The 25,369-nt window shown below is 36.1% G+C and overlaps 1 protein-coding gene across 2 annotated transcripts in view; it reads right to left on the bottom strand.

Annotated features, from left to right (window-relative positions):
* Window positions 1-235: 235 nt before the first annotated feature.
* The window catches only part of IFT80 (intraflagellar transport 80), a 46,558-nt gene continuing 21,424 nt past the window's right edge, over window positions 236-25,369 (bottom strand). For both annotated transcript variants that reach the window (XM_065640013.1, XM_065640012.1), the window contains exons 6-18: window positions 25,024-25,161; window positions 17,035-17,214; window positions 14,557-14,675; window positions 13,869-13,943; window positions 12,321-12,484; window positions 8,923-8,987; window positions 8,487-8,622; window positions 7,663-7,810; window positions 6,755-6,926; window positions 5,644-5,733; window positions 5,374-5,546; window positions 4,117-4,240; window positions 236-1,423 (exon numbers count right to left, since the gene is read on the bottom strand). In XM_065640013.1, coding sequence (XP_065496085.1) covers window positions 1,310-1,423; window positions 4,117-4,240; window positions 5,374-5,546; window positions 5,644-5,733; window positions 6,755-6,926; window positions 7,663-7,810; window positions 8,487-8,622; window positions 8,923-8,987; window positions 12,321-12,484; window positions 13,869-13,943; window positions 14,557-14,675; window positions 17,035-17,214; window positions 25,024-25,161 — 1,698 coding nt within the window. In that variant the 3' untranslated portion in view covers window positions 236-1,309. The remainder of the gene's footprint in view (window positions 1,424-4,116; window positions 4,241-5,373; window positions 5,547-5,643; window positions 5,734-6,754; window positions 6,927-7,662; window positions 7,811-8,486; window positions 8,623-8,922; window positions 8,988-12,320; window positions 12,485-13,868; window positions 13,944-14,556; window positions 14,676-17,034; window positions 17,215-25,023; window positions 25,162-25,369) is intronic.

Raw genomic sequence — 25,369 nt, 5'->3', positions numbered from 1 at the left:
ATTAAGGATATTTTGAGGTTGGTTCTGGAAGTAGTTAAGTGCTTTCTGCAAGTCGATGGAAGGTGAAGGTGTTCGCTTTGCCACGTCAGTCCATCGCCGAGCTACATCAAAATTCTTGTTTTATTTAGCAGTCTGGTAAATCAATGGAGGTCACCTAATGCATCATCTATTAGACACATTAAACCCTCCCTCTTTTATTTGTTTTTATTAAAAAATTCAGGAACTATGCAAAAAAGTGTCATATAACAATTTATAAATCAGAAGAAAGTTTCCAGATATAAAGATATTTAACATTTTGATGGTAACATTTGAAAGATACATATTATATACAATGTCAGTTATGAATAACCTGCTCGCATATTTATAACGCAAAGGGCTACATCTAACGTATGCAGACATGTCCATATGTAAAACAAAGAAAAATGTGTCTTGATGAAATATCACAAATGTAAAAACAATATTTTCGAATCAAGTGTTTTGGGCAGAAAAAAAATACGTTGAAAGATCCTCCCTATTTTAAATAAATATGATATTTTAACATTAAGGAAGCTTTGAATACCATTGTCAATTTTATGCGTTAGATGCTACAAAATGAACCAACAACACTTTTGGTTATTTCAAACAACATTCAAAGCGCATTCCAGAGTATTTTAAACAATTGACATTATCTCAGAAAATACCCTTCATTGCTAAATAATTTGCTACAGTGACAAACCTGAGTTGCTGAAGTAATCTGAAATCATCTATTGAACAACTTGCTAGTGCATATGTAGGAGCAGAAATATGTATTACTGTAATGTGAGGGAAAGATTATTTTGTCCTTTATAAGTGCAAGCTCCTTTTTACATTTTCAACACTTACAGTTTACTAAGTTTGTTTTTGGCCAATTTAAGTGAGTCTTTTCAGAGGTCCCTGAGGTTGCAGAAATAACCAAACTACTTAACTACGTGCTTAAACAGGGAAACGATTATTTAATTAGAGGCAACCAAAGTTAAATAATTTTAATGGCAAAAGTTTAAAAGCCACTAGCAGACAGTTAATTTCCCTTTTTTCCTCATACATTTCTTATGGATTACACTGTAGCTGCTCACCGGAGCTAGGGCATCATGACTTAAACCCAGCTCAAAATGAGATTGTAGTAAATAAATAATTCTGCCTGTCATCCAACAATTAACAAGAACTACACCAAGTCCCACTCCTGTTCTCTGCAAGATGTTTGCTGCGTTTTTTTTATCTATTTATTTATGTTTATCAAAATATACCAGTACAAAATATTCCAGAAGCACTTCTTCAGGTGACCAAAGGACAGTTATTGCTGCACAGTCACACTGGCTCTCACAGAGGGACTGGCTGCTGCTCGTTCTCTTTCTTTGGCAATTTCCATCTCTATTTTGGCTTTGATTTTATTCCAATCAACTTCCAGCTGTAAGAACAGAAAAGCAAATATACAGAGGTCAACTAACATTATACAGAGATAGCTATTCAATAACAGGACAATTTGAAGTTACAATTACAAAGCGGCCATATCAGTTATTATATAATTCTCCATGTATAAGCGACAACTTACGCTAATGGAATGTATGAAGGCACAACTGAGTTCTAACAAAAGAACTGGCAAAAAACCCCAACATTAAAACAGGAAAATAACTTCGATCAACTTGCATCTAATTTAAATGTAATGACATCTGTGTCCTATTACGGAGAATATATTATGTCAATAATACACACAGTGATGTCTTTTGACTGCACCTAAAGTCCACCGAGTAAACTGATAGCATATTACACTGGTTATCTGATATAACAGAAATCAGATTTCTGCCTGAAATTTGTCTTCTGCATCAATAAATGTTTTAGCTTGATCTTGGCATTTCTCCATCTGCAGAGAAACATCATCTTCTGGCTGTATTCTATTTCAGAGAAACTTCAGACAATAGTACAGTACAATATTCACAGTACAGTGGGGTAAAATAGTGGTCTTTCTTTCAAAAATGCTTGACAAGAAAGAATGGATCATGCTGGACTTGATGACTACAAAACATATCCAAAAGCTGGGCAAAAATATAATTGCGAAGTTCAGTTTCACTGCTAGAGAATTAAGACTGTCAAAGATGAGATGGAAAAAAAATCTGAACTGCTGCACAGGGAATTTTCAGAGTAGCTGCTACTCTGTTAACTAAGTCACGAAATAACAAGGAAGATTCTCTAGGAGGGGAGATGTAACTGCAATACCCACATTCTCACGTGAAAAGGTTAATCCCACAATTCGAGATGCATTTACGGAGTCCAGGTGCTTTGGATCTGATGACTGAAATCTTTATGGAGCTCTACGAAAGAATGTGTTTGCTTGAACAGATGTCGCGCAGATGCGAAACATCCCACGGACAGGGCTAGTTCTGCCACCCAGCCCCGAGAGCTCCTCGCCAGCGAAGCCACCAGCCCTTGCCAGTGACACCTCGTACCTGCCAAGAGACGGGTTCTCAGCATACACATTACGTTTGTAATACCTTCTAGATAAAGAGGTGAGATGTAACAATGAAGCACGTTGTTTAGATTCCGTATCTGATTGCAGATCAGTGCTCTCAGCTGCAGTACAGAAAAGACAGAAGAACTTCCCACGTAAGCCTGAAGGACATTTAGGTGCCGAGAAGGAAAGTGAGACTTTTTTTTTTCCGAGAAGGAATAGCAACACAAAATCTTGCTTTTCCCTTCGATGCCCTTAACGTTTCCTTCTAACTTGCTATATGAGTCTAACAAGCTGCATTAAGAATTTAGTTACTACCATAGCCAAGAGCTTAAAATCCACTTCATTAAGTAGGTTCCCTCTTAGTTTCAGATCCAGCAGACAAGACCTCCAGAACATGGACGTGGAAAAGGAACTTCTGAAGTAATCAGGAACCATCTGCAGTCCGAGACTGAAGTTTCAAGACTGAGTGTGAAGTGAAACAGGCTCCACGCACGTCACTCTGCTCGCTGACCAGGTGTCACCGCATGGGAACCCTTCCAGAAGCTACGGCTTTCTTGATGATTTAAAGACAAGACAGCATTATCTAAAAAGTCTCTTCCAGAAGCATCATGATTTTTGCTCAATAATGGATTTAAAGTATGTAGGAGACACTTCCAGCATAGCAGCCAAAACTGCTGCATGATACAAGTGCTTGGAATCTTGTTTTGTTATTTTTCTATATTTTCTAGGTAAAGTACTACAGAATAGTTCATTGGGGGCTGGATATTGCGCAGATTTTTATTCTTGTTTAGGAAATGAAGCATCATTAAAAGTGCTAAAAGCTAATGACTTACATTAGAATGATCTTTATTGAAAGTGTAATGGGCACTTTCCAATTAAAGGATCTGAGCTAACTGCCTGGATTTCTTGATCCATCAGCTACAGCAGATGAAAGGATCTGACACAGTCCAAGCATATGTCTTGTTTTACAGTTTCAGCCTCAGAATTCTTAGGAGCAGTGAGGGGAAGAGCAGGAAGGGCGTGAGAGCTGCTCAATGAAATTGCTGTCGAAGGTGCACGTGTGAGTGCTGCTCACAAAGGAAATGTGGAATCAAAGATACTCTTAGCTTATAAACTGTAAGATCTGTCCTCAGCTTTTAGGTTTTGTGAAATGCTAATAAATTGAAATGACCTCTTGATGATGGAGAAAGTTTCCAGAGGTTTGATGAAATTGTGTATTTAGCTGTTTATCAGAATGGTTCATAGTTCACTCAATACAATCTGGATACCTTCGAAGCTTGTTACTGTTGCTATCCATAAAATTACATGAAGATGTTGAAGACATTTAAGAGGTACCCATTCAACCATACTAAGGTCTGGCTCCCTGTTTATAGAAAACAACTGTGCCTTCATTTGTAAACTCCTTGCCAGATACTGAATATTTATATATTCTGTATCTGTGCCTTCAAATAAAACACATACACAACTACCACTAGCCAAGTAGCCACACATTAAGCTATGAACTTGTACTCAGATACAAAATCTTAATATTTTTGTCCACATTTGGGCCAAAGAATGAAAATGTAAGAGCGACTTTCCCCCCCCACCCTCCCAAACTGGCTACAAAAGCAGCCTGACCTACAGCTGTAGGAATAATTCTGAGAAATACTTACACCTTCTGCATATTGCAAAAATCTTTTGTTCGTTTCTTTTTTACCAAAGTCCTCTAGGAACTTTTGTCGATAAGCCAGGACTGTGTCAACATGTGTCTTGTGCTTTACTGCTAGTTCTAGGGCCCTGGAATAAAACAGAAATGGGCTTGTCAGGCTATATAAATGCTCTGGCACAACTACAATCACCATGGTTTTGCAAAATGATACGCTGAAAAGCGTTTGGGCTGCAGGCAAAGATTCCTAATCTGTAGTGCCAAGCAGGTTTATATTAGTACCAGTCACAGCAGGTTAAAAGTAGCCAGCGAAGAAGACTGTCTGCTTTATGATGCATGCGATGAAAAATATCCAACCATTATTTCTGTTGACAACCTCATCACATCACTGGAGTTTGACAATAGGAGTCTTTATTTCAAGGACATAAGATAGAATGGTTAGAGTTTCGTATTCTCAACACAAAGGAGCAAAAGTAATAATTTTTAACTACCGTAGTCAGGAATCGCTTCTGAATAGTGTCATAAATACACATTTATGGTGTTTGCTACACAGCATTTACGAATATTCTATAGGTGGGAAAGATTAGTCATTGGAGTAGTATTAATATAATTGATTACTCTCATATCTGTTTTATTCTCAATGGCATAAGGAATACTTATGTTTGATATACACAGTTTTTAGATTATACATATTAGGCAACGTAATAAAAACCCACAGATATGTGGGGGAAAATCGGCTTTTTGCCCACAGTGATATGAATATAATAGCAGAGAGAAATTAGTAGTAAACGGCCTCAGAAGATCCTGTTAGAAAACGTGGGGTTTTGTTTAAAGGAGAAATTCCTACTTTGTTTTCTCAGGCCTAATTCATATTTTATCCACCTACACATGCTGGGAGTCTGAATAGCCACTTATCTATTTTTAGCAACAAGACGTTTCGAAACAGCCTTAATTCTTTGAGGGTCACTTAGAGTTTGAGGTATCGCTAAGGACTTTTCTGTGTTAACGATGATGAAAAAGCAAAATGTTATTTAAAAATGCTTCCAAGCATGCTTTGGACTTTTACCACAGAATACTTGTATCTTCTAAAAAACCCCATTTTTGGTTATTGTCAGGATGTGATTTACCTCATCTTTTTACAGCTCAGGGCAATTCCAGATAGGAAATTAGTCATCTCAGTATGCAATGAAACAACTGATTTAAATAATTTACAGGTTACCTCGATAGAACTGCTATGAACATATTGTGTTTGAAGAAATACTACCTGTCCCAATTGTAAAGATTAATGTTGACTTGAATCGCTTGATAAATGAGGCCTGTTTGAAGCAGGAGGGTTTCAGCTTCTTGGGTGTTCCCACTGAACAGCAGGATATGAGCCATCCTCGACTCTTTCGATGGAAGATCTTTAATGGAATTGATATACTGAACTTTGTCAATCTGTAAACGAGATGGACAGTAGTTTAATAATGGAAATTAATTCATAAAATCAGTTTTCTGGCAATTTAACTGGAAATAGCTAGCTCAATTTTCGTACCTCGCCAATGGACGCGTAGGCGATTTCTGCTGTAGCCATATCCTTGTTGGCAACAGCCATGGCAGCTAAACATGCCCACAGCGTTTGATCCTGAAACGAAAAAAAAAAAAAAATCAACTCCTAAAACTCCAAACACTTATTAACATGCTAAAAATGACTTCTCAAAGGAAGTATACAAGTCCTGAAAATAGTCTATACCATTCGTGGCCTTGTTGTACTTAATTATTTCTCAGAACTCCATTATAAAAATGTTGATGTTGTGATCAACTGAGACTGTGTGGCTGAATGAATCATTAGTTTTCAGCATTTCGGCCAGTAACGAGCTCCTGCCATAGTATCAATGACAATGTCACCGGTGTCCCTGTCACTGCTTGTGGAACTATGCTGGACACCACAGCCCTGGTTGTGGTTAAAAATCTTATTTTAAAAACCTGGCTTCACAAATAACCGTACTGGAACCACAATGCTGACAATAATAATAATTGTACATTTATCATAAACATGCTGCCAATGAAAGGAAAAAAATTACTTGACTGTAAAATGGACTATGAACATGCTGAAAAGTAAATAAGAGCTTCAGAAGTTCTGTCTCCTTTGTGATATTTTCAGTACATTGTATGTTTAGAATTAAGAATTAGAAAAACTTAGTAGTAATAATAATAACATTACACCCTTTGTTTTCTATTTTCATGATTTGATTTGATTTGATTTTTTTAAACACAACCTTAAGGAAACTCCACTAACTCAAGAATATTTAGGAAAATCTTGACATTTTGATATTTTCCTTTTTTGAAGATTTACTATTAAAACATACTAGTTACTGTAGTTTAGGCTACCACATCTGAAAACTCTAGTTCAGATAGGAAAAACATAATTTTAAATGCACCTGTTTTTATTATGTATCTTGACAATTATGAAGCTATGTACATTATGTAAGTATGAAAAAAATGTGTATTTTTTCTGGACCAGCCCCAAAATAACCAGCAACAAAGCAGAAGAATGGAAATGAGATGCAACATCTGATAGGCAATTATCATTATTAAAGTAATACTCGAAAATATAAATATTACAGTGAAATTATATCTAAGGATTCCTGATAATTGGCATTTACCTTGACAAAGCGACACAACCTGACAGCATCTTCCCATTTAGAACTACTAACATATTCGTGAAGAATCGCAGGATAAGGTGAAATATTAAGGTGAACGAGTGAACCATCTGCTCTTCTAATTGTTATTTGATTTCCTACAAAATGTACAATCTGGGGATTTTTGCTAAATTCACTGGGCAGAGAAAGAAAGGTAAATTAACATTAACTTATTTCTTACTGAAAAGAACGTTAGGAATTTAAAGAAATCTTCGTTTCAAAATTACAATGTGATTATACTTCATTTTCAGAGCATATGCAAATCTAAGCACCTGGTTATTCAACAGTTATATCCAACAGGTAGTTGTAACATTCTCTAAAAATAAAATTATAGTTATGCACATCTACTGACTGTAAAGCAAATGCAAACTGGGTATTTGTGCAAAAAATGTCAAATACATTTTTCAGTGAAAAACGTTTGGGCTCCCATAACTCTTAGAATGAAATAATGAATTCGGGTTTTCTTTATGAGGAATTTCGTATTGCAAAGTATACAGGCTGAAGTCAACACATAAAGTAAACATGTTGAGCTAGAAATCATTATCTGTGACCTAATATCTCAATACTTTTAATTTCCAACAGATCTTTTTTGTTTGGCTGGTTTTTTCATGAAAAACTAAGGCAGTATTTCAAGAGATATGATTAAAATTTTGCTTTTAAATCAAGATGCTACTCTACTGTTTAGCTGCACATTGTCATTTCAACTTACATTTTCCTCATTTCCTAATCAAGAAGTAGTAACATGAAAAGAATTTTAAGAGTTGCAACCCTGGCTTCTACTTCAACTCCCAAAATTAACATAATTCTTTAAGGAATGAGTAAACCAGTTAAAATACATAATAATACTATTTTGATCAAAAAGGATATATTACCTTGCATCTTTTTCATACAGAGTTTTTGGCAAAAGATCTTTGTCTACATAGACGGTGTTGGGGTAGTACCAGACTGTGAAACGGGCGTCTTGAATCCCACAAAGAATGTTCGACGTGTCATTCCAAGCCAAAGTTTGAACCATTGTGCCTTAATTTAAAGACAACAGAATAAGATGTGTTTCCACGGGAAACTTCAAAATAAAGCCACACTTCTCAAAACTGTAGGAAAAGGGTAATTATTAGTCATTCTTAGTAAGGACTGGTTTTAAGCCCCTAGTTTGTAAGCTAACACCTTAGAGACTCTCAGCCAAATTCAGTTCTCTCTTTCTGAAATAAAATTCTTTTCAGATTCATGGTTTTTGGACTTTAGTTTCGAGACCGGAGATCAAAACTGAAACAACGGTCAGACTGCACCTTCATACTTACCAGATCATGCACCTGTCTACAGCATTTAAAGTTTTAATTAAAATATTATGAACTCAAGAGCTGGCCTTTGCGAAAAAATGTCTGAAAGATTCTGTACTGACTAATTCTGAGGAATAAATTCTTCTCTAATATCCTCTTAGCTGCTTACTCTGGAATGCAATAACAAGCGCTTAAATGTTAATGACTGCTTTACATGTAACTGATATTAAAATTATCAGAATTTAGATAAAATGTACTAAAATTATTTCTACCACTATTTTACGAAAGCCACATTTTCTACTCTTTTTTTCAAGTCGAATTTCACTATTAATTAAAAAGCAAAACTTTGTCTCTTGTACTAGAGAAAAATCTATTTGCCTGCTAGCATGTAGTTAAACATTATTTTCAGTTTTTCTTACCTATTTTGACAATCTTCTGTTCTTTTCCAAACCGTTTAACTGAAGTAATATAGAGATCTCTGTTCTTATCAATAAAAGCTATTTTCCTTTCAATTGTAAGTCCCTTCTGGTCCAAAGCGATCTCCACAATTTCTGTCTGAAAAGGAAAAAGAAAGTATCTGATTTTTATTTTGGAGATTCATATCATAGAAAGCATGTGATATTCACACAAATGAAGGCTTTCCTAAAAACAAGGCACAAAATTCTTGAAACACTGGATTGTGAAGACACTTTATGCATAAAGAATCTGATTTTAAGAGTCACCTAGAGTTGTCGAGCTCCTTTCTATTAAGATTGTAAATCATTTAATAGGTTATTAGACCCATTATTGAAGAAATCCATTACTGATTCTTAATTTCAGAGTATAATAAAAAAAGAGACATATCCTTCAGGTTACCTTATGGGTTAGAGGCTTTCCATCACCCAGTGGCTTTCCAGATAAAGCTTCAAATATGTAGATAACTGAAGTAAAAAAAAAGTACATAGTTTATTAGTTAAAAGCAACAGTTCTTCACAGACTTTCCAAGCAGCTCCATTAATTTTCAGAGAATAATTTAACTACAAGTGGATACTTATTACTGCGTGCCAGATTCACCAGTGACTTTCACACTCTGGTCAAAGAAGACTCTTGCAGTTGGGAAAATGTAACTGTCTTAGTCTGCTGAGCTTCAGAATAGTCTCATTTTGCAATCGGAGCGATGGGTGAAAATTCTCAAATATGTTATTTTCAGAGCCATTGAACCATGATATTACGGACTGATACGGAATTGAGAAAACTGATGTTTTACTCCACATCCCAGCTCAAATGGTTATTTGCAGAACTGACACTGAGTTCTACCCAATAAAAGTTCGTACCCTGCATCCTGAAAAAAGATAATATGACTAGGGCTACCTGATAAGATTTACTCAATCTTAACTCACAATTTTGATGAATATGAAAGTTTATAGAAAGTGACACAATTGACTGATACATTTTCCTAAAGTAATTAGTATCGGATATATAGAAAGCTGTCCTTCGAACTATGGGGTAAAACAGCCTTCAGAAGCATTCTCTATCTTGTTAATAATCTGCTCTAGTTTGAATTTTTCATACGGTGGTCCCTAGGCACATTTTCTTCCAGGACAGTTTAGGATTTCTGCTTGCTGTGATGATACAGTTGACGATAATATATTAACAACTGGCTTCCTCAAAAAGTATCTGGTTTATCCAGATATACTTAAATTTTATATATAATTCTTGCAATCTTTACCAAAAGTCCATCTATTCCATTTTCTCCCTGTTTCACCCTCAAAAAAAAAAAGAGACAAAAAAAACCACCCTCCAAAAAACCTCCACCTACATCATCTGTATTTCCAGGATATCCAGTGAAGACTCAGATTTGCAACCTGCCTAAAAATAGAGTTTCTCTTTCTTTCTATCTCTGTATAAACACGTGTGTGTGATGCACATACATCCACCTACGCAAACACACTTTATATATAGGCTGTGAATATACACACGAATTCAGACAGATGTGGGTTGAGTATTCAAACCTAGAGAAAAAAGTAACATTATAAGAAACACCAGCTGGAATTTAAAGCCCACGATTCCACGTTTGTTCATGGAAAACACAGACATGACACAAACATTTCAGGTGTTCAAGGACACATCCCACCTACGCGTTACCTGTAAGTATAGAATATAAAATGAACATACATGTTGGTTCCAAAAGATGGTGATGTTAACATGTTAATCCTGCTGCGCATTTTTTCTCCAGGACACAGGATGTTGGTTTGAGGTCAATGGTTAAACAGGCAGGTTTAAAAAAAATAAACCAACAAACCCAAAATGTAAAAGCAGGTGTTCAGAAAGCATCGGTTGAGTTTGCAGAGGAGGGAAAGAAAGGGTTTTGCACAAGTGTTGCTCTTGGCAGCTGGCTAAATATGCACAAGAAAATGAGTTGCTCCTGAGAAGTGCTATTTTTCTCACTTTTATGCATGGCTCCCGGCATGAAACGGATGTTGATTTAGCTATACAGGCCAATTTCACTGCTACTATACCAGATATAAGAAGTGAGATTAAGGAAGTTTTCAAGAAAACCACTGGACCTAACGGATAAGAAAAATTGGTTAACTTTTCAGTGATGAACAATGTAAAGTACAATGCTTATTAAGGTATTTCAGAAAATAACTTCGAGGGGGTTTTGTTTGTTTGTTTGTTTTTTTTTTTCCCCCCCATCTGGAAAAACTCCACATAGCTTTACGATCATTTAGAACCTAAAATATATCTTTTCTATATGTATAAATTAAAAATAGAAACAAAGGGCATTCTCTTACTTTGAACACGACGTGTAAACGGCTTCCTGTAGCAAACCAAACTTAGATATTTCTATATTTTGTATTTCTATACAGCAGTGTATTATGAAAAACAGACCTGTCCTCAAAATAAGGCAAAGGAAAAAAAACGCTTCTGCTGGGATGAGTGGAGAAGAACAAACAGGTCTGGATAAGCCGCGGTTCCCTGTGCCAGGAACGTGTTTTCCCATGTGCTGGCATATTATATAAGGTTCTTTAGCACTACTGGTGGGATCTCTGTATCTCTGATACAGCTGTGTAATAATTAAAGTATTTGTTTTCACATAAAAGATAAGGATGTACAAAAAAACCCCCTATACATGTAAGTTGTACAGAGTTGCAAAATTTCTTTGTAACAAGGAAGGGAGAAAAATCTCACCTAATTTTTCTTTTGCTTGGGGAGGGATATTTTAAAGGATTATTACAAGGGTTTTTTCCAGTGATCGAGTGAATTTAAGCTGTGGGTTACATGCTGAGAAAACTACCACGCAATCAGTACTAAAGGACTAACTCCCTGTCTGTAATAATCAGGATCTTCTTTTGTCTTTTGTACTTCATACTGAAACTTTTCTTTTTCTGTGGGAAAAAAGAAGAAAAATACGATTCTTCTTTGCTGCAAGACAAATAATTTTAAAATTCTGAAAATGTTTCAAATCTGATCATTACATCTAGGGTAATGGAGAGAGTTATAGATAACAGATGGAGTTGATGTCAGTTGGAACCATAGAAGTTTTCCAGCAGTGCAAGTGACACTTAAAACTGAAATTTACACATTTGCACCACAGAACAGAAGGAAATAAAAAAGCTGACTGACAAAAAGATATTCCTGTACCATTCATTACTGCAAAAATTTACCTGAAGCTCATTTGGCTATGTTGTGCTTCAGAATTATAGGACTTCTGATGCCACAACACAAAATTCAAGAGCATCAAAATCTTCAGGAACACACCACTGACACACGACATCACAGCCTGAAAACTGTGGTCATATCAGCTGCATATAAAATTTACATGCTGTAATGATACAAACCCCAAAAAACCCTAAACCAAAGAACATCTCAGAACTACAATTAATCACAGTTAATGTACTGGTAGCTTCTATGAGCAGCAGTCAAGCAGAAAAACGTTGCTGAGGGACTTCTTTAGAAAATCACGTCAGAGACTAAAACTCTACTATTCAAGTATTTATTGCAAATGTTCCATGGTTCTCTGATGCATTACATACAGCTGGAAGTTAAGAGACATCTCTCATTCTCTTTTATTAATCAAAGTTATGCAAGACCCACCATTTTAATTCATTTTTATAACAAATATTATCTTTAATTTATATCATGGATAAATTGTTTATGCTTTATGCTTTCTTTTTAACCATAACTATGCTAAGTAAAGTTAAATGAGAAGATGTTGAAAACCTCCTAATGAATTATTAGTAAATGTGGAACTATTAGAACAGAGAACTTACCCTTTTCATCAGCTTTGTCTTTTACCGCTAGAGTGTCATTACTCAGAGATACTGTCTGGGCATTTAAAACATCTGTTCTCATTCCTGGAAATTTTGGAGAGGAAATTAATCTTCCTTCATATGAATATAAATAAAGTCCTCCACCATCTACAAGAAGAAAATGCCTAAAAAAAAAAAAAAAAAAGTCAATCACTAAATAACATAGAAAAGCACAATGACAGTTTCAACAGTTGGAAGGTAATTGCCTAATATCCTGCAACTGTTTGCAGTTAAACTATATCATTTCTAAGCCTTACATTTCAAAGTTGATACTCTGAAAGATTTCAGTTGTAATGTGGATGTTACCTTTTTTCCATGAAAAATATTTATTATCTGGAATCACTATGATTTTAAATGTTATAGGTATTATAAGATTTAAATCTTACAACCGCCGATGACGAAGCATACAGCTGCAGATGGTACGCCCCCATCACCCCACGAGACATCGCTGTGTGCGTGCATGTGAGAAACAGCTCGAATCAGAGAATTATTTGGGTTGGAAAAGCCCCTCAAGCTCATCGAGTCCAACCACTCCCCCCACCTCATCACTACCCCTGTCCCTGAGAACCTCATCTCCGTCTGTTCAACCCTCCAGGGATGGTGACTCCAGCACTGCCCTGGGCAGCCTGTTCCAATGCCCAACAGCCCTTTTTGTGAATAAATTTTTCCAAATATGCAATTTTAACCTCCCGTGGCACAACTTGAGGCTGTTTCCCCTCATTCCATCACTTGTTACCTGGGAGAAGCAACCGACCCCCCCTCACTACCTTTACGGCTGGCTTTGAAATACTATTACAATACCTGTATCGTGTCCTTCGATATGACTAGATCATAGCATAGAGCAAAGAGAAGACACTTCTAGTGAACCGATCACCACCTATTCCAATGCACGGCTTCGGTGAAAAATAACTTACTTGCAGGAACACGTTGCAAAATTTTATACAGCACATAAATAGTTCCACACGACAATAAGTGTTTGGTAAGTAATCTATAGTTCATAGACACAAAACGCATCCATAAGCAGAAAGCGAGTTGTTAGGCTCTCAGCTATTGTACATTTTACAAATCACTGGCAGCAAAAAAAATAGTAATTTCTTGCAAATATAAATACAAATACGTAAGAAAAATGAAACTATTTCTTTTTATTTGGCATACCTGGCAATGTATTTAATAAAAATTGGAGACCAAAGCTAATTGATACAAAATATACTCCAGTTCAAAAGAGCAACATAAAACATCAAAAAACCCCAGATGTTAGTGTAATGTCAGAAGATCTACTTTCTTCCATAAATAAGAGTATAAACATATATATGTAATATATGAAAAGATTCATTACCACCATACCAGATCTATGGCAAATACACGAGCTGGGCCTTTACATGCTACTTACTAATACTCTGTATTTTTGCCTATTTCTAATATTTCAGTGTGTGCTTATGTTAAATAGCAAAGTTTGAGGTAATGCACGTTCACGTCTAACAGCGAGCATTACAAGAAGTAAACTACTACCTTTCTGCTTGGAGAATCAAACTCACTGTTCCTTCCTTCAGGTCAAAGATCAGCGGTGTGTTCCAGTTCTTTGTACTGAAAAAAATAAAAGAAATTATTTAAATATCCCTGCATTGTGGTTCGACTCTTTCTCAGTGATGCAGAGGTGGGACAGAGCCCCTCTCTTGTGTTCCCTCTTTCAGGCTGCAATTATTGTTCGGTATTAGTCATCTCAATGAACCGATAAGGTGCCTTTCGGAGTCAACTTTAAATTTCAGCATATGAAACAGAATATCATGTTCTTAAAACATGATGCGGGATTGAATCGTTCCTATTCTATTCCAAAATAATGGTGTGCCAGAAGCAGCATCCAAAAAGAAAAAAGGAGTCCCCAGATGGAGGCACAGAACTGGGACAAATACAGATGCATCCAGCCACCAATTCCTGCTGCCTCTCCGCGATAAAAACGCCAGATTTTTGTAGGAAAATGAACAGGCAGTCAAGGCACCAGCAAAAAAACGAAAGAAAAGATGTCAGGGGGAGGGCAATAATACTCCAATACCATTTCTTGTAGATGATGTTAGGTTCCATGGAATATTTCAATTCGTTAAAAACAAAATTAACCACTGGACTTCAAATAAAGTTTCTGCTACTCTCTTAAAACTGATAAGACAAAATTGAGAAAACGTCACGAATTGGTATTACGTACGAAAACACGTAACACTGAAGAGAAGTTGAAACAACCAAATGCCCGTAGTTCAAAGAGGCCTTAATAACCCTGTCCCGGAATTCCAGCAAATCCACCGCATCGTTAATAACATTGTGCACCTAATTAAAAGAAAATTGAAGAAAACAACAATAACTGAAATGAAAACTAACTAGTGAAATATCATATCCTTTCTTATTATAAGCACATGCTGATACTATGATGCCATTAGCAGAAGAACATTATCTATGTGGGAACAGGCATTTTCGCAGCACTAGTGAGAACCTAAAGGTTCTGCAAATTCTGAATAAACAATGAATAATTACTGAAGAGCTGGACGGAGTTCCTTAAAAAAAGGAGTAAATAATGAGTAATTGGAATGCATAAGGTATGAGCACAACATTATACGTGAGGTTGATAAAATTGTCTGAGATGAAGGATGTCTGAAAGTTCCCTGTTTAAGACTCGGTGTTCAGTTGCTTATTATTTGAACATTTAAAATTTATTATGTCACCAATCCCATCATGATCCCATCAAAATAATCCAGCAATATCCAAGATATGGATAAAGATGCGTTGTCTAGATGATAAAGAGCTCTCCCACACTCTGAAATAAGGGCAATTTAGGAGACGGCCTTGGCGAGCAGGCTGTGCCTTTGCCATTGCTGTGAAAATTTGCTCAAATGACAATGCTGCAAGAAAATCACAGTTTGCCTGTAATCAACATGGATTTTTGAGCTTAAAGATTTTAGGCAGCTGAAATCTAAGGAGGTATTTTATAACTCTGTGTACACGTGTTGTTCAGGGTTTGGTTTTTGGTTTGTTTTGGTTTTTCCTTCTTTTTTTTTTTTTTTTAAGATGTCACCATTCTGAGGGTGGTAACTTCTCTTTGATTTCCTCCATTGCGCAACCAATTGCAAAACAAGGACTGAACTCAATTATTATGAAAGCCTAGAAACCATTTCCAAAGACATATTAATTGCTGTGTCTAGCGCAGTGATATGTCTATAATTAACTAAGCTATTGTAGTACTCAAAACAAAGAATGCATCTAGGGCTTTTTTGTCGGCAATATTTTCCTACATAAATAAACGCGAATAAAATAAAATCACTATAATAAAATAAAAAATGAGTCCTCAATCAGGGTTAGCTATACTTCCTCCATTGTTTGCATATTCAAACACCCCAGAGATTATTCGCAGAGCCCATCTGTTGCGAGTCGATGTCTGGGAATGAAAGAAGAAATATGAATTTTTACCTGCTAATTTGTCATCTGTGTTCCCAGACACTGACTCATGTTATCCCACCCACTGGACCAAACCGTAATACAGCATTTCTGTTGTTACAACTTTGCCCAATTACATATTCAACATTAACAGAATCAAGACCAAAAAAACGTTTAAGGGCCTAATTAGGAATTTAGGGACTTGACTTTGATATTGAAAATATTGGCCTGGTGTCCAATATCAAATGTGTAATTTGGAAAATTTGTGAGAATGGAAATCTTCTATTATCCCAGTGTTCAGAGGGTGAACGTTGTGAGTCAGTGTCTGGGAACACAGAGGACAAATTACAAGGTAAAAATTCATATTTTTGTATTAACTCCCAGATATTTGGTAACCTAAATGTGGATTTAGGCCAAGATGTTTTCAAAAGAAGGATCCTGAAGTTAAGCTCCAGAAACCACATGTAGGGGCCTGTTTCATTTCCAGCAGCACCGGGACTTGGCAGCTCTGCTGAGGTCGACGCCGGGTGCTCCGTGCGCCGCTGGAAGCACCACACGGGTACCTGGTGTAGATTACCCAATATCTGACAAAGTTCTGTAGCTTTGGAAGATCTGAGTCTAGGCTGTAACGCAATATGCAGTGCAGAAAAGCACATTATGACTCTTTATAGCTATAATGAGCAACCAAATTTATCCGGCAATGCCCTAAGATGGCAACATTCATCACAGCACTAGAGTAATATTATTTTTATATATTTATATACCTTTTAATATATTTATATATAAATATATATTTATATAAAAATATATTTTATATATTTTTAAATATATTTTTATATATTTACTTTTGATATATAGATACTTATTCCTGTAATATTATTGAATATGATGCTTTGGTTTTGGCCACTGAATTCGTATTGTTTTCTGCATAAACATTTTCATTACACTTGAAATTCTCTCTTGCTCGTGGCCTCCCACAGCTCATTTCACATGCTCCTCAAATGAGCTGTGCATTTTTCTGGAGGATAAAGTACTTCTGCGTTACATAATTCTGGTCCATCTGGTGGTACAACTGATAATTATTTACACCGTTTGCTAACTCTGGTCATTATATGATTTAAAACATCTTCGGTCATATATACATGGGGAAAAAAAAAGGGATAACATTTTGCTGAAGATTAAAAATCCGTATTTTGTATTAAAAAGCACCTTAGAAAGCTAATAATCAGAATGCACAGCTCTGAACTGTGTACATTACCTCCATGGTTCTCCTCTTAATTAACGTTATTTCAAGGTTTTTCCACTCCCAGCGTTGTTCCACGACATGGGCAAAAATGACATGGCCATTCCCACACGCTCCGGCCAGTTGAGTGCCATCAATAGACCAAGCAATATTAAATATGCTGCCCGTGTTCGGCTTCTCTAAAGCATAAGACCACTTGTAGAAAAAAGAGAAATGAATTCTTAATATTTTTGTACTGTTTGGAAAAGATATATTGTAAAAAACAGAGCCGCAGTGTTATAATTCTTTAAGAAACACCAATGAACTAACTTTTTATTACAACTTGAATAAGCAAACCGGAGAGATGAGATTTCTTAAGTCTGATTCTTGAAAAGCAGGGATACAAAAAGGAAAACCATCAGGTAGGGCAGAAATGAAAAATATCACGGTCCCTGAAGTACATTAGGTAAAAGTTATCTAGTCACAACACACTTAAGAGTGTACCTGGTCATTCATAAATCTAGACAACAGAAAAATTAAGTGAAGGTACTTAGAAACAATTAAATTGGTTACGTGGGTGCAATGGGCGATGGTCTGAAGTGCGATGCATTCAGCTTATTCTGCAGTGACAGTGGTTCCTGAATATAGAAATGGCAAGGCCTGGGCAAAATTTATATATATGTATATATATACATATACATATATATATATATATATATATATACACACTAATTGAGAAGTGCTCGCAGATGACTATCACAGTTTAATGTCACAGGGGCACAGGTCAAATAATCCTATTTCAGAATCTTAACAAAATAAGTAGTGTACCTGCTTTCCTAAATTTCTTTCAAAAGCATTTAGCAGTTGAAGAACTACCTGAACATTCAAATACATTTGAAATCTTCAGTATCAAATCAGTAAGAAAAAACCACGTGATTGAAGTTAAATGTAGACAGTGGATTCTCATGGCTTTTGGATACACGATATTATACAAAAGGGGAGAGAGTTGGAAGAAAACACTCATCTAATGTTTCTAACACATTTAATATTCTGATTTCTTTTGCAGTACACTTAAACCCCAAGAAATACAAAGTCCTTCACACAAAGTCTTCATACAATTTATACAAAATGGAATCACATAAATTACAGGAAAAAGAAGGTGTCAGACTTAAACATTCAATAGGAAGGAAACAGAAGGGGATGAAATTCAACCTCTCGGTTGCGCTTACGATTTACAGAATACGATGTAAATTGACCTGTGGAATCGGGGCTCTTGTGCTGCCCACGCGCACGAGGGTGAGCGAAAGACCAAGTCAGCGCCGACTGAATTTCCAGTTTCAAGCACTGCCTGAATTTCCCATTTCAAGCACTTAATTTTAAGGCTTCGGCTTCCAGGTCTCTTGGCTCGCAGACATACCATTTACCGCCCATACGATCTACAGTTGGGGACGGTAATTGAAATTTTTAGAGAAAAGTCCATAACCTATTTTCTGTCTCAACGGGCTGAATTCTGTATGAAACACTCTCTAGTAATTAAGAGCACGATATTTAACTATGTCTGACATCCTTATATAGCAAATGAGTAAGGTCTTGAGGCTGTAGGACAAATGATTGTAACAAGCACGCTCAGAACGCCCTACATGTCCTACATCTGAGAGCGATTTTTCACAGCTGGCCAGATGTGATCTGACAACAGTCTGAAGAAGTAAAATACTATTTCATAACTGAATGTTGGGATCCTCCCAAGCAGACGAGGCTGTTTCTAAGGTCATTTCCCTCAGATCAAGAATCTACACATCAGTCAGAGTGAATAATAAAGGGGCATCAAGCCATCAACTGAGAACCAGCTTAAGGAGCTTGAAGAATGTGGCTTTGGTGCTACTTTTATTTTAATCTACTTTTTTTATACCCAGCAGATACACTGCACCTCTGAGAAGATACATTTCCAAAACTACTTTTTTTTTTTTAAATCCAAAAGTCTCCTGTTTTTTTCACGTAGTTGAAATACTCAGTAAAATATTTCCAGATTACAACTTTTTTTTTTTTTTTTTAATACATAAAGCAATTACAAAGTTTTATTTTCCAGCTATTTTTGAAAGCTCTTGGTATAATTCAGACCACTCCAATGATTCATACTCCCTGCAGATGTCTGGTACATTTATCATGTACGCAAAATGTTATAATAAGAATCATTTAGCTCTCCATTTGTTAGATAGGAACAATTTTTAAGAACCGAAATGGCTGTTATGTATTCCCTAGATATACTGACTTTAAAAAAAAAAAAAAAGGTATGAATATGACTATATGAATGACTCTATGAATGTGGTTCTAACATTAGCTGCAATATTATAGTTTGGTATCACTGTTGGGCTTATACTTTTCCTGTGTCATAATTAATTTTTCACTGAATTCAATGAACCCTCTCAAGAACAAAAAGACTAGTTATAAAAGTTTAATTACATTAAATAAATACATAAAAGCGATAACTTGAGCTTCTCTTTTCTGATCGCACAACATAGTAAAAAAGATTAAGTACTAGAGTTTGACTTCTGTAAATAGAAACTGAGGAGGCTCTTGAGATGTTGGTGAAATTATTTCAATGAGCGGCTTCAGGGAACTCAGTGTCCCAGGAACAAGGACAGTTGTTCGCATGTATAATACTGATGCTCAAAAACTCAGTATGAAGGATCCAATTAGTTATTATTCCTGGACTGAATGCAATAAATTAAGAATGATTATCCACATATCACTGCATAAATGTTTTGGAAAAAAGACAGGGTATTTTCTTAAATTTTAAATTTAAGCTGAACTAAAGCTGACACTGCAGAACCTCCCCTTGATGTCAGAATCTACACAGCATCCCGAATCCACTGACTTTAATAGTCTTTGCCCATTATTTCACCTTTGTTTATGAAAAGAAAACGTGCAATCTCCCCCACAATCCACTCCTGGAATCGCAGCACAGAACGGACTAACAGCAAATACACGCTCTTGTCCCTTTACGCCCCAACTGATATAACCAAGACAAGTGTGCGTAAAGAAAGCTTCAGGTCCTAATAACCGAGAACCTCTATTTATTATTTTTTCGAAGTGAAGGCTCGGTTTCCCTTGTGCTCCTTAGGGCATTTCACGCCAGCGCAGAGGCATCTGACATCTGAAAATCCATTAAAAGCTGCAACCAGCTCCTACTGCTGAGTGATGAACCGACGCTTCGGTGCAAACCGCCCAGGAGCTTCTCATCAGAAAATGACGATCGATTATCTGATGTAATGGAAGAGAAATCGGACCTTACAAGATTATAAAAATCAATTATCCAAAGCAAATCTATACTGAAACCTATTAGAAACACCTGAATATGCACACATATGTGGAATTAGCTCATGGGAAATACATATGTATATGTACACCACCTAGACATTTTACTCAGTATAAAATATGATATTTTTCAATATAAGACGACTTATTAGGCTTTCAACTCCTACCACACCAGAACCCACAAAGATTCTACAAACCAGAGACAACATGTGCAACTAGAGATAAGGAAACGCAGCGCTGCATGTGAATATACGGCAATTTACCCAAAGAGGAGAAACTACCCTCGACATGACTATCGAAGTGCAGAACTGTGAAGGATTCTTGTTGCTCTCTTGAACATGTGTTGGACTTGACCCCAGTAATCAATGTTAATTATCAAGAACCAAGCCATGACCTCCAGGTGAGGCATTAAGCTGCGTAGTAGACGAACAAAGCCAAGCAGAGGATATCTAAAATTCTCCTGAAATCGAGCACATTCTCATAATTATTAGACCCAAGAACTAAAAGTAGGATGACAAACTGCCCCATATAAACTCTTAAACTTAGAAAACGAAACATTGATGTAGTTCTTTAAAACAGATTATTACTTCCATAGATGATCCATATGTTTTCATTTTCTTCCAGAAGTTACATTAGGCCAATTCTAATAAATGAAAATATGCCAACTTGGAAAGAATTGGTCAACAACATAACTCCATGCGAAACCTATCTATAATATTTTTTTCTTTTATTGAGCCACAAAGAATTCAAGATCATGACTGTTAATAAAGGTAGATGAAACGGAGACAGCAGAGAAAAAAAACCCTTATTTTTGTTACACTGCCAAATGCATATCACTGTGAAACAAGACTAAAACTAAACGTAATGGGATCAAAGCTCATTGTAACTCTATAGGAAACAGACTTGCTTGGGTTTTCGTGGTACTCCAGTATAGGACAATTCAGCACTATCAGAATAATATGAAAATACATGCGCTGTATACAGTCACTTTCAAAATCTTGCTATCTCTTTTATAGTTGTCTAATACCTAATGTCAATTTAAAGGATAAATTATGTTAATTTTACAATAGTCACACAATTTACTGCCCTGAATGAAAATAACGGGTTTCATGCTAAACACCTAAGTTATTTTTTTTCTCTGTAGATATTTAAATTATTTTCAAAACTTCTCTTTGTCAACGGTTTAAAAAATAAGGAAATAAGGAAAGAAGAACTAACACTGCTAACCATTTAACATACGAAGAACCCTGGACATCAATTAATGTAATGAACTTTCATTAAGTTCAAGCCTATTTCTTTCTGAAAACAGTTGAATAGAAACATGTTACCACAGAGCTCAATATTTTTTAGCCATCTCACCCTACTCAAACTTGTTTTAAATGGGGTGGCAAGTCTGAGGCAGTTATTACTCTTGCAGAATGTTCTTCTTTATTTTCTATAGATTTAGGTATGATTCCCTAAATTTTATGAAGTCTTCCAAATGTTTTTTATAGAATTCCTAGCAAATTAGACATTCCATGGAGCAAGCTATGGAATATAAAATGCCATGTGTAACAGAATCAAATATGCAAAGTACCGGTTGAGTAAAATGGCCACGATTCATTCTGTAATAAGAGTTTGTAGAACGTATGTAAGAATTTAAAAGCACGAACTTACAGATTTATGCAGAGAATTGCTTTCATTACAAAGCATTTGCTAAGCACAGTGATGGAATCAAGATAAAAATAAACAAAAGGGCAAGATTTAGCAGTCAAACATCAAGTTATTTATGAAAACACATTGTAGCTAAACGCCACCAGAAATAATGTTTAACAAGAGGAGCACAATTAATTTGGAGAACAACCACCACCAAAAATCATATCAAACCGATCAATCCCCATTAGGGGTAAATAAACCATTAAGGGAGGAAAATTTAAAAGGTCTCCCCAAAACAAGTGCATAAATACATTCGGTGTCACTAAAACCTAAATTTGCCGTCCAGCTTTGCCAGCTTTTGTGGGCAGCTCTAAAAGGATTCATCTGACCACTGTGTTTCATGTTTTTTTCCTCAATTATCCTTCTACACTCTCCAAGGCGCTGGGAAAACAACCTGTCCCGGAGCAGATGGGGATGGTCCATTTTCCAGAGGACTTATGTGGGAGTGGAGTGGGGGAAGGAGGAAATCAGTGAATTTCAGTCATTCTTACCATCTCTGACTGTGAAAATATTTTGACCTGCTCAGTAATGTCAAGGGAAGCGCGCGGAGCCGCAGGAAATAGCTGACATAAATGAACTTTTCAAGCACCGCCCTCCATCCGAGGGATGGGATTCTGCAAAGCTGTGAGCACCAGGGAGGCTGAAGTCTGTCCATCAATATATCCAGCTTTACATTTCAATAAATACGCCCTCAAAATTACTCTCAGCGCTCTCTGCAGGATTAATGACCACAGACACTAAAGCAGACAATGAATTTCAACATTAAGTATGTTTTGCTTGGTATTCTGTAGGCTAGCCACAATAATTCCTTTTAGGTACGTAATGCTCTCAGAGCAAAAGTGGTTTGTAAATGAAGAAATAAAACTTTTTAAAGTTACTATTATATTTGTAGTTTTCTTTTTTAACATGAAGCTGCTAGAACAAAGTATCCAGGTAGAAAGAAAAGAACAGGAGAAAAGAACATACACTAACAGAATTTAATTTAATTATGCCCCCAAACTGAAGACATATGCTAGAAAAGAGTTAATGATATATATATCGCCTGATGGCTCCCTGAGGAACAATTTGCCAATACAGCTCCATTACATCAGACATAATAAAAATGTCTGTGTTGACCAGTAAAAGCCAGGTCTGGTTCTCTTCAAACTCCATCACTCTGGTGGTATGTGAACCATTCTTCCTTTTCCCTCAATACCAGCAAAGCTCGTTCTTTAGTAACTATTTACATTTAGTGTCAGGAAAGAAACTTACATGAAAAATTGTGAGTTTTGAAGATCATAAATTATCCTTGCTAGCTGCTAAACAGACAAAAGCATCTGGCATGAGCTACTGTACATGTAGTTTCTTTAAGAGTTGAGTAACAAACCAGGTAAAAGAACTCTTAATTTTATGAAAAAATAAACCTATCTGCATTAAAATTTCAAACAAAGTCCATGAGCCCATTCAACATTAAATGCTGATTAAGAAATTACTGGGTTTCTGCACCAGGAGTTGGAACCACATTTACAGTAAATTATATTGCATAATAACTGGCAGGAAAACCAGCAAGGCCCTGGGGATCAGAAACAAAAGCTACATGCTACAAACCAGTATACATGACAGCAGAAAAAGAAATATAGTCTTTTAAAAGAATAATTTTGATGATGAAAAACATTAAATGATGACAAGTGCAATCTGCACTCCAGCCTTAAACCAGCGAGACAGGAAATATCTTCAATTTTCGTACCTACTTCAATATCTTTTTTAGTGACGTGAGTGGTACCCCCGTCTTTTGCACAAGTTCCCAGCGCAGGCTCCACTGCTTTACTCTTCTGAACTTTCCAGTGTGTTTGTAACACACAGGTCATAAAAATCTCCTTAACATAAAAATCTTTAAAGTGTAGATATGAAAATAAACCAGCATTTTTAAAATCAGAAAACTAATGCTTTCCAAAAGAAAGTTGCGTGTTAGTACTTTTATTTTCTTTCAAGATAATTATAATCTAAATAACTAAATACAGATTAAGTAGCACGAGGAATTTTCAAATTAAGAGGAAAAGGCACAGAAAATAGAGGCAATCCCTACTTCATATTTAACGTCCAGCTTACACTTCTGTCAGTGAAGATCAGTGAAACCAGAATCAGTACAGAAAGTGACATATGAAGACTCAGAGATCTTATCCTGCACGACTCTTCTCATTTGCTTTTTAATGACTCTTCTTCAAAAATTTAAAAACACTTGAAGCACACAGGCCGAGTTCATGGTAAGCAGAACCACGCTCCAGGGAAGATGCCCAAAAACACCACAGCAAATGATGTTTTTTGAACCTGAGCAAAAGAGCACCAAACACAACAAGAAAAGAGGTGGAGAATGGGACAGTAAAAGTCCCAAGCCAGGAAGGTTCGATGCAACGCGAGTCTGAACAAAAAGCTGCAGAACCTGAAGGTTGATGAAACTGTGCTAAATTAATTTTAATTGGAGACCAAGTTGAAAAAAAAAAAAAACCACCCTAGGTCAACAACAACTAACTGGGTGTAAAAAATAAAATAAAATCTAATGCCTGACAATCACATCTTGTGATCTCCTCATTGGATGTGCTTGTCAGCACTTAGTATTTTTTAAGGAAAAAGGACATCGTTCTTCTACCTCCTTTTTTAAGATAGGTTATTTTTATACACTCCTTGCTTTTGATGGTTGCTAACTGCATTTTGTGATTGCGTTACAATAGACACTTGTAAACCCTTCGTGTTTTTATGGAAAAAGCGAAAAAACAAACGGAAAAATTTAATGTCCTGAAAGACAAAATATTATAAAAAAAATTTTTATCCAACCCAAAAGATACCTAGAAGTTCAGATAAGCAGATCAAGAACACAGTATCTTAGTCAGATGCACCCAGTAGAAAGGTGATGGATGACATGACTGGTTTTTGCTAATAAAAAACACCTGCTCGTACATGTATACCCTCAGGAATATTTGCTGTATTATCAATAAACTTGTACGATTCCACATCTGCTATTTCTGAGTCGTTACTTACGCCAGTTTTATCGCATAGACGCAAAGTATGAAAAGACCCCACGGCAAATAACTCTCCATCCCCAGCCCAGGCAACAGAGGTTATAGGATATTCGTGGGGCTGTGAGCTGTACAGGAGACGTCCATAACTGTCCCAAACCTTTAAAAAAAGTAAATATATATCTGTATGAACATAGTTTGGGCATACCTTTGCTTATTCTAGAACTATCATTTTTCCTCATGATCACATCAAGAAGCCAATTCACAGAGTGAAGTCATTTGATTATAAAACTTGGACACTACTATTTAAAAAATTTTTTTAATTGTGAATGTTTTTTATCACAGCTATTATACACTTAGAGAATGAT

This window comes from Caloenas nicobarica, chromosome 8, assembly GCF_036013445.1.
Source record: "Caloenas nicobarica isolate bCalNic1 chromosome 8, bCalNic1.hap1, whole genome shotgun sequence".
NCBI classification, from domain to species: Eukaryota; Metazoa; Chordata; class Aves; order Columbiformes; family Columbidae; genus Caloenas; species Caloenas nicobarica.
This window is presented reverse-complemented; position numbering and strand designations above follow the sequence as displayed.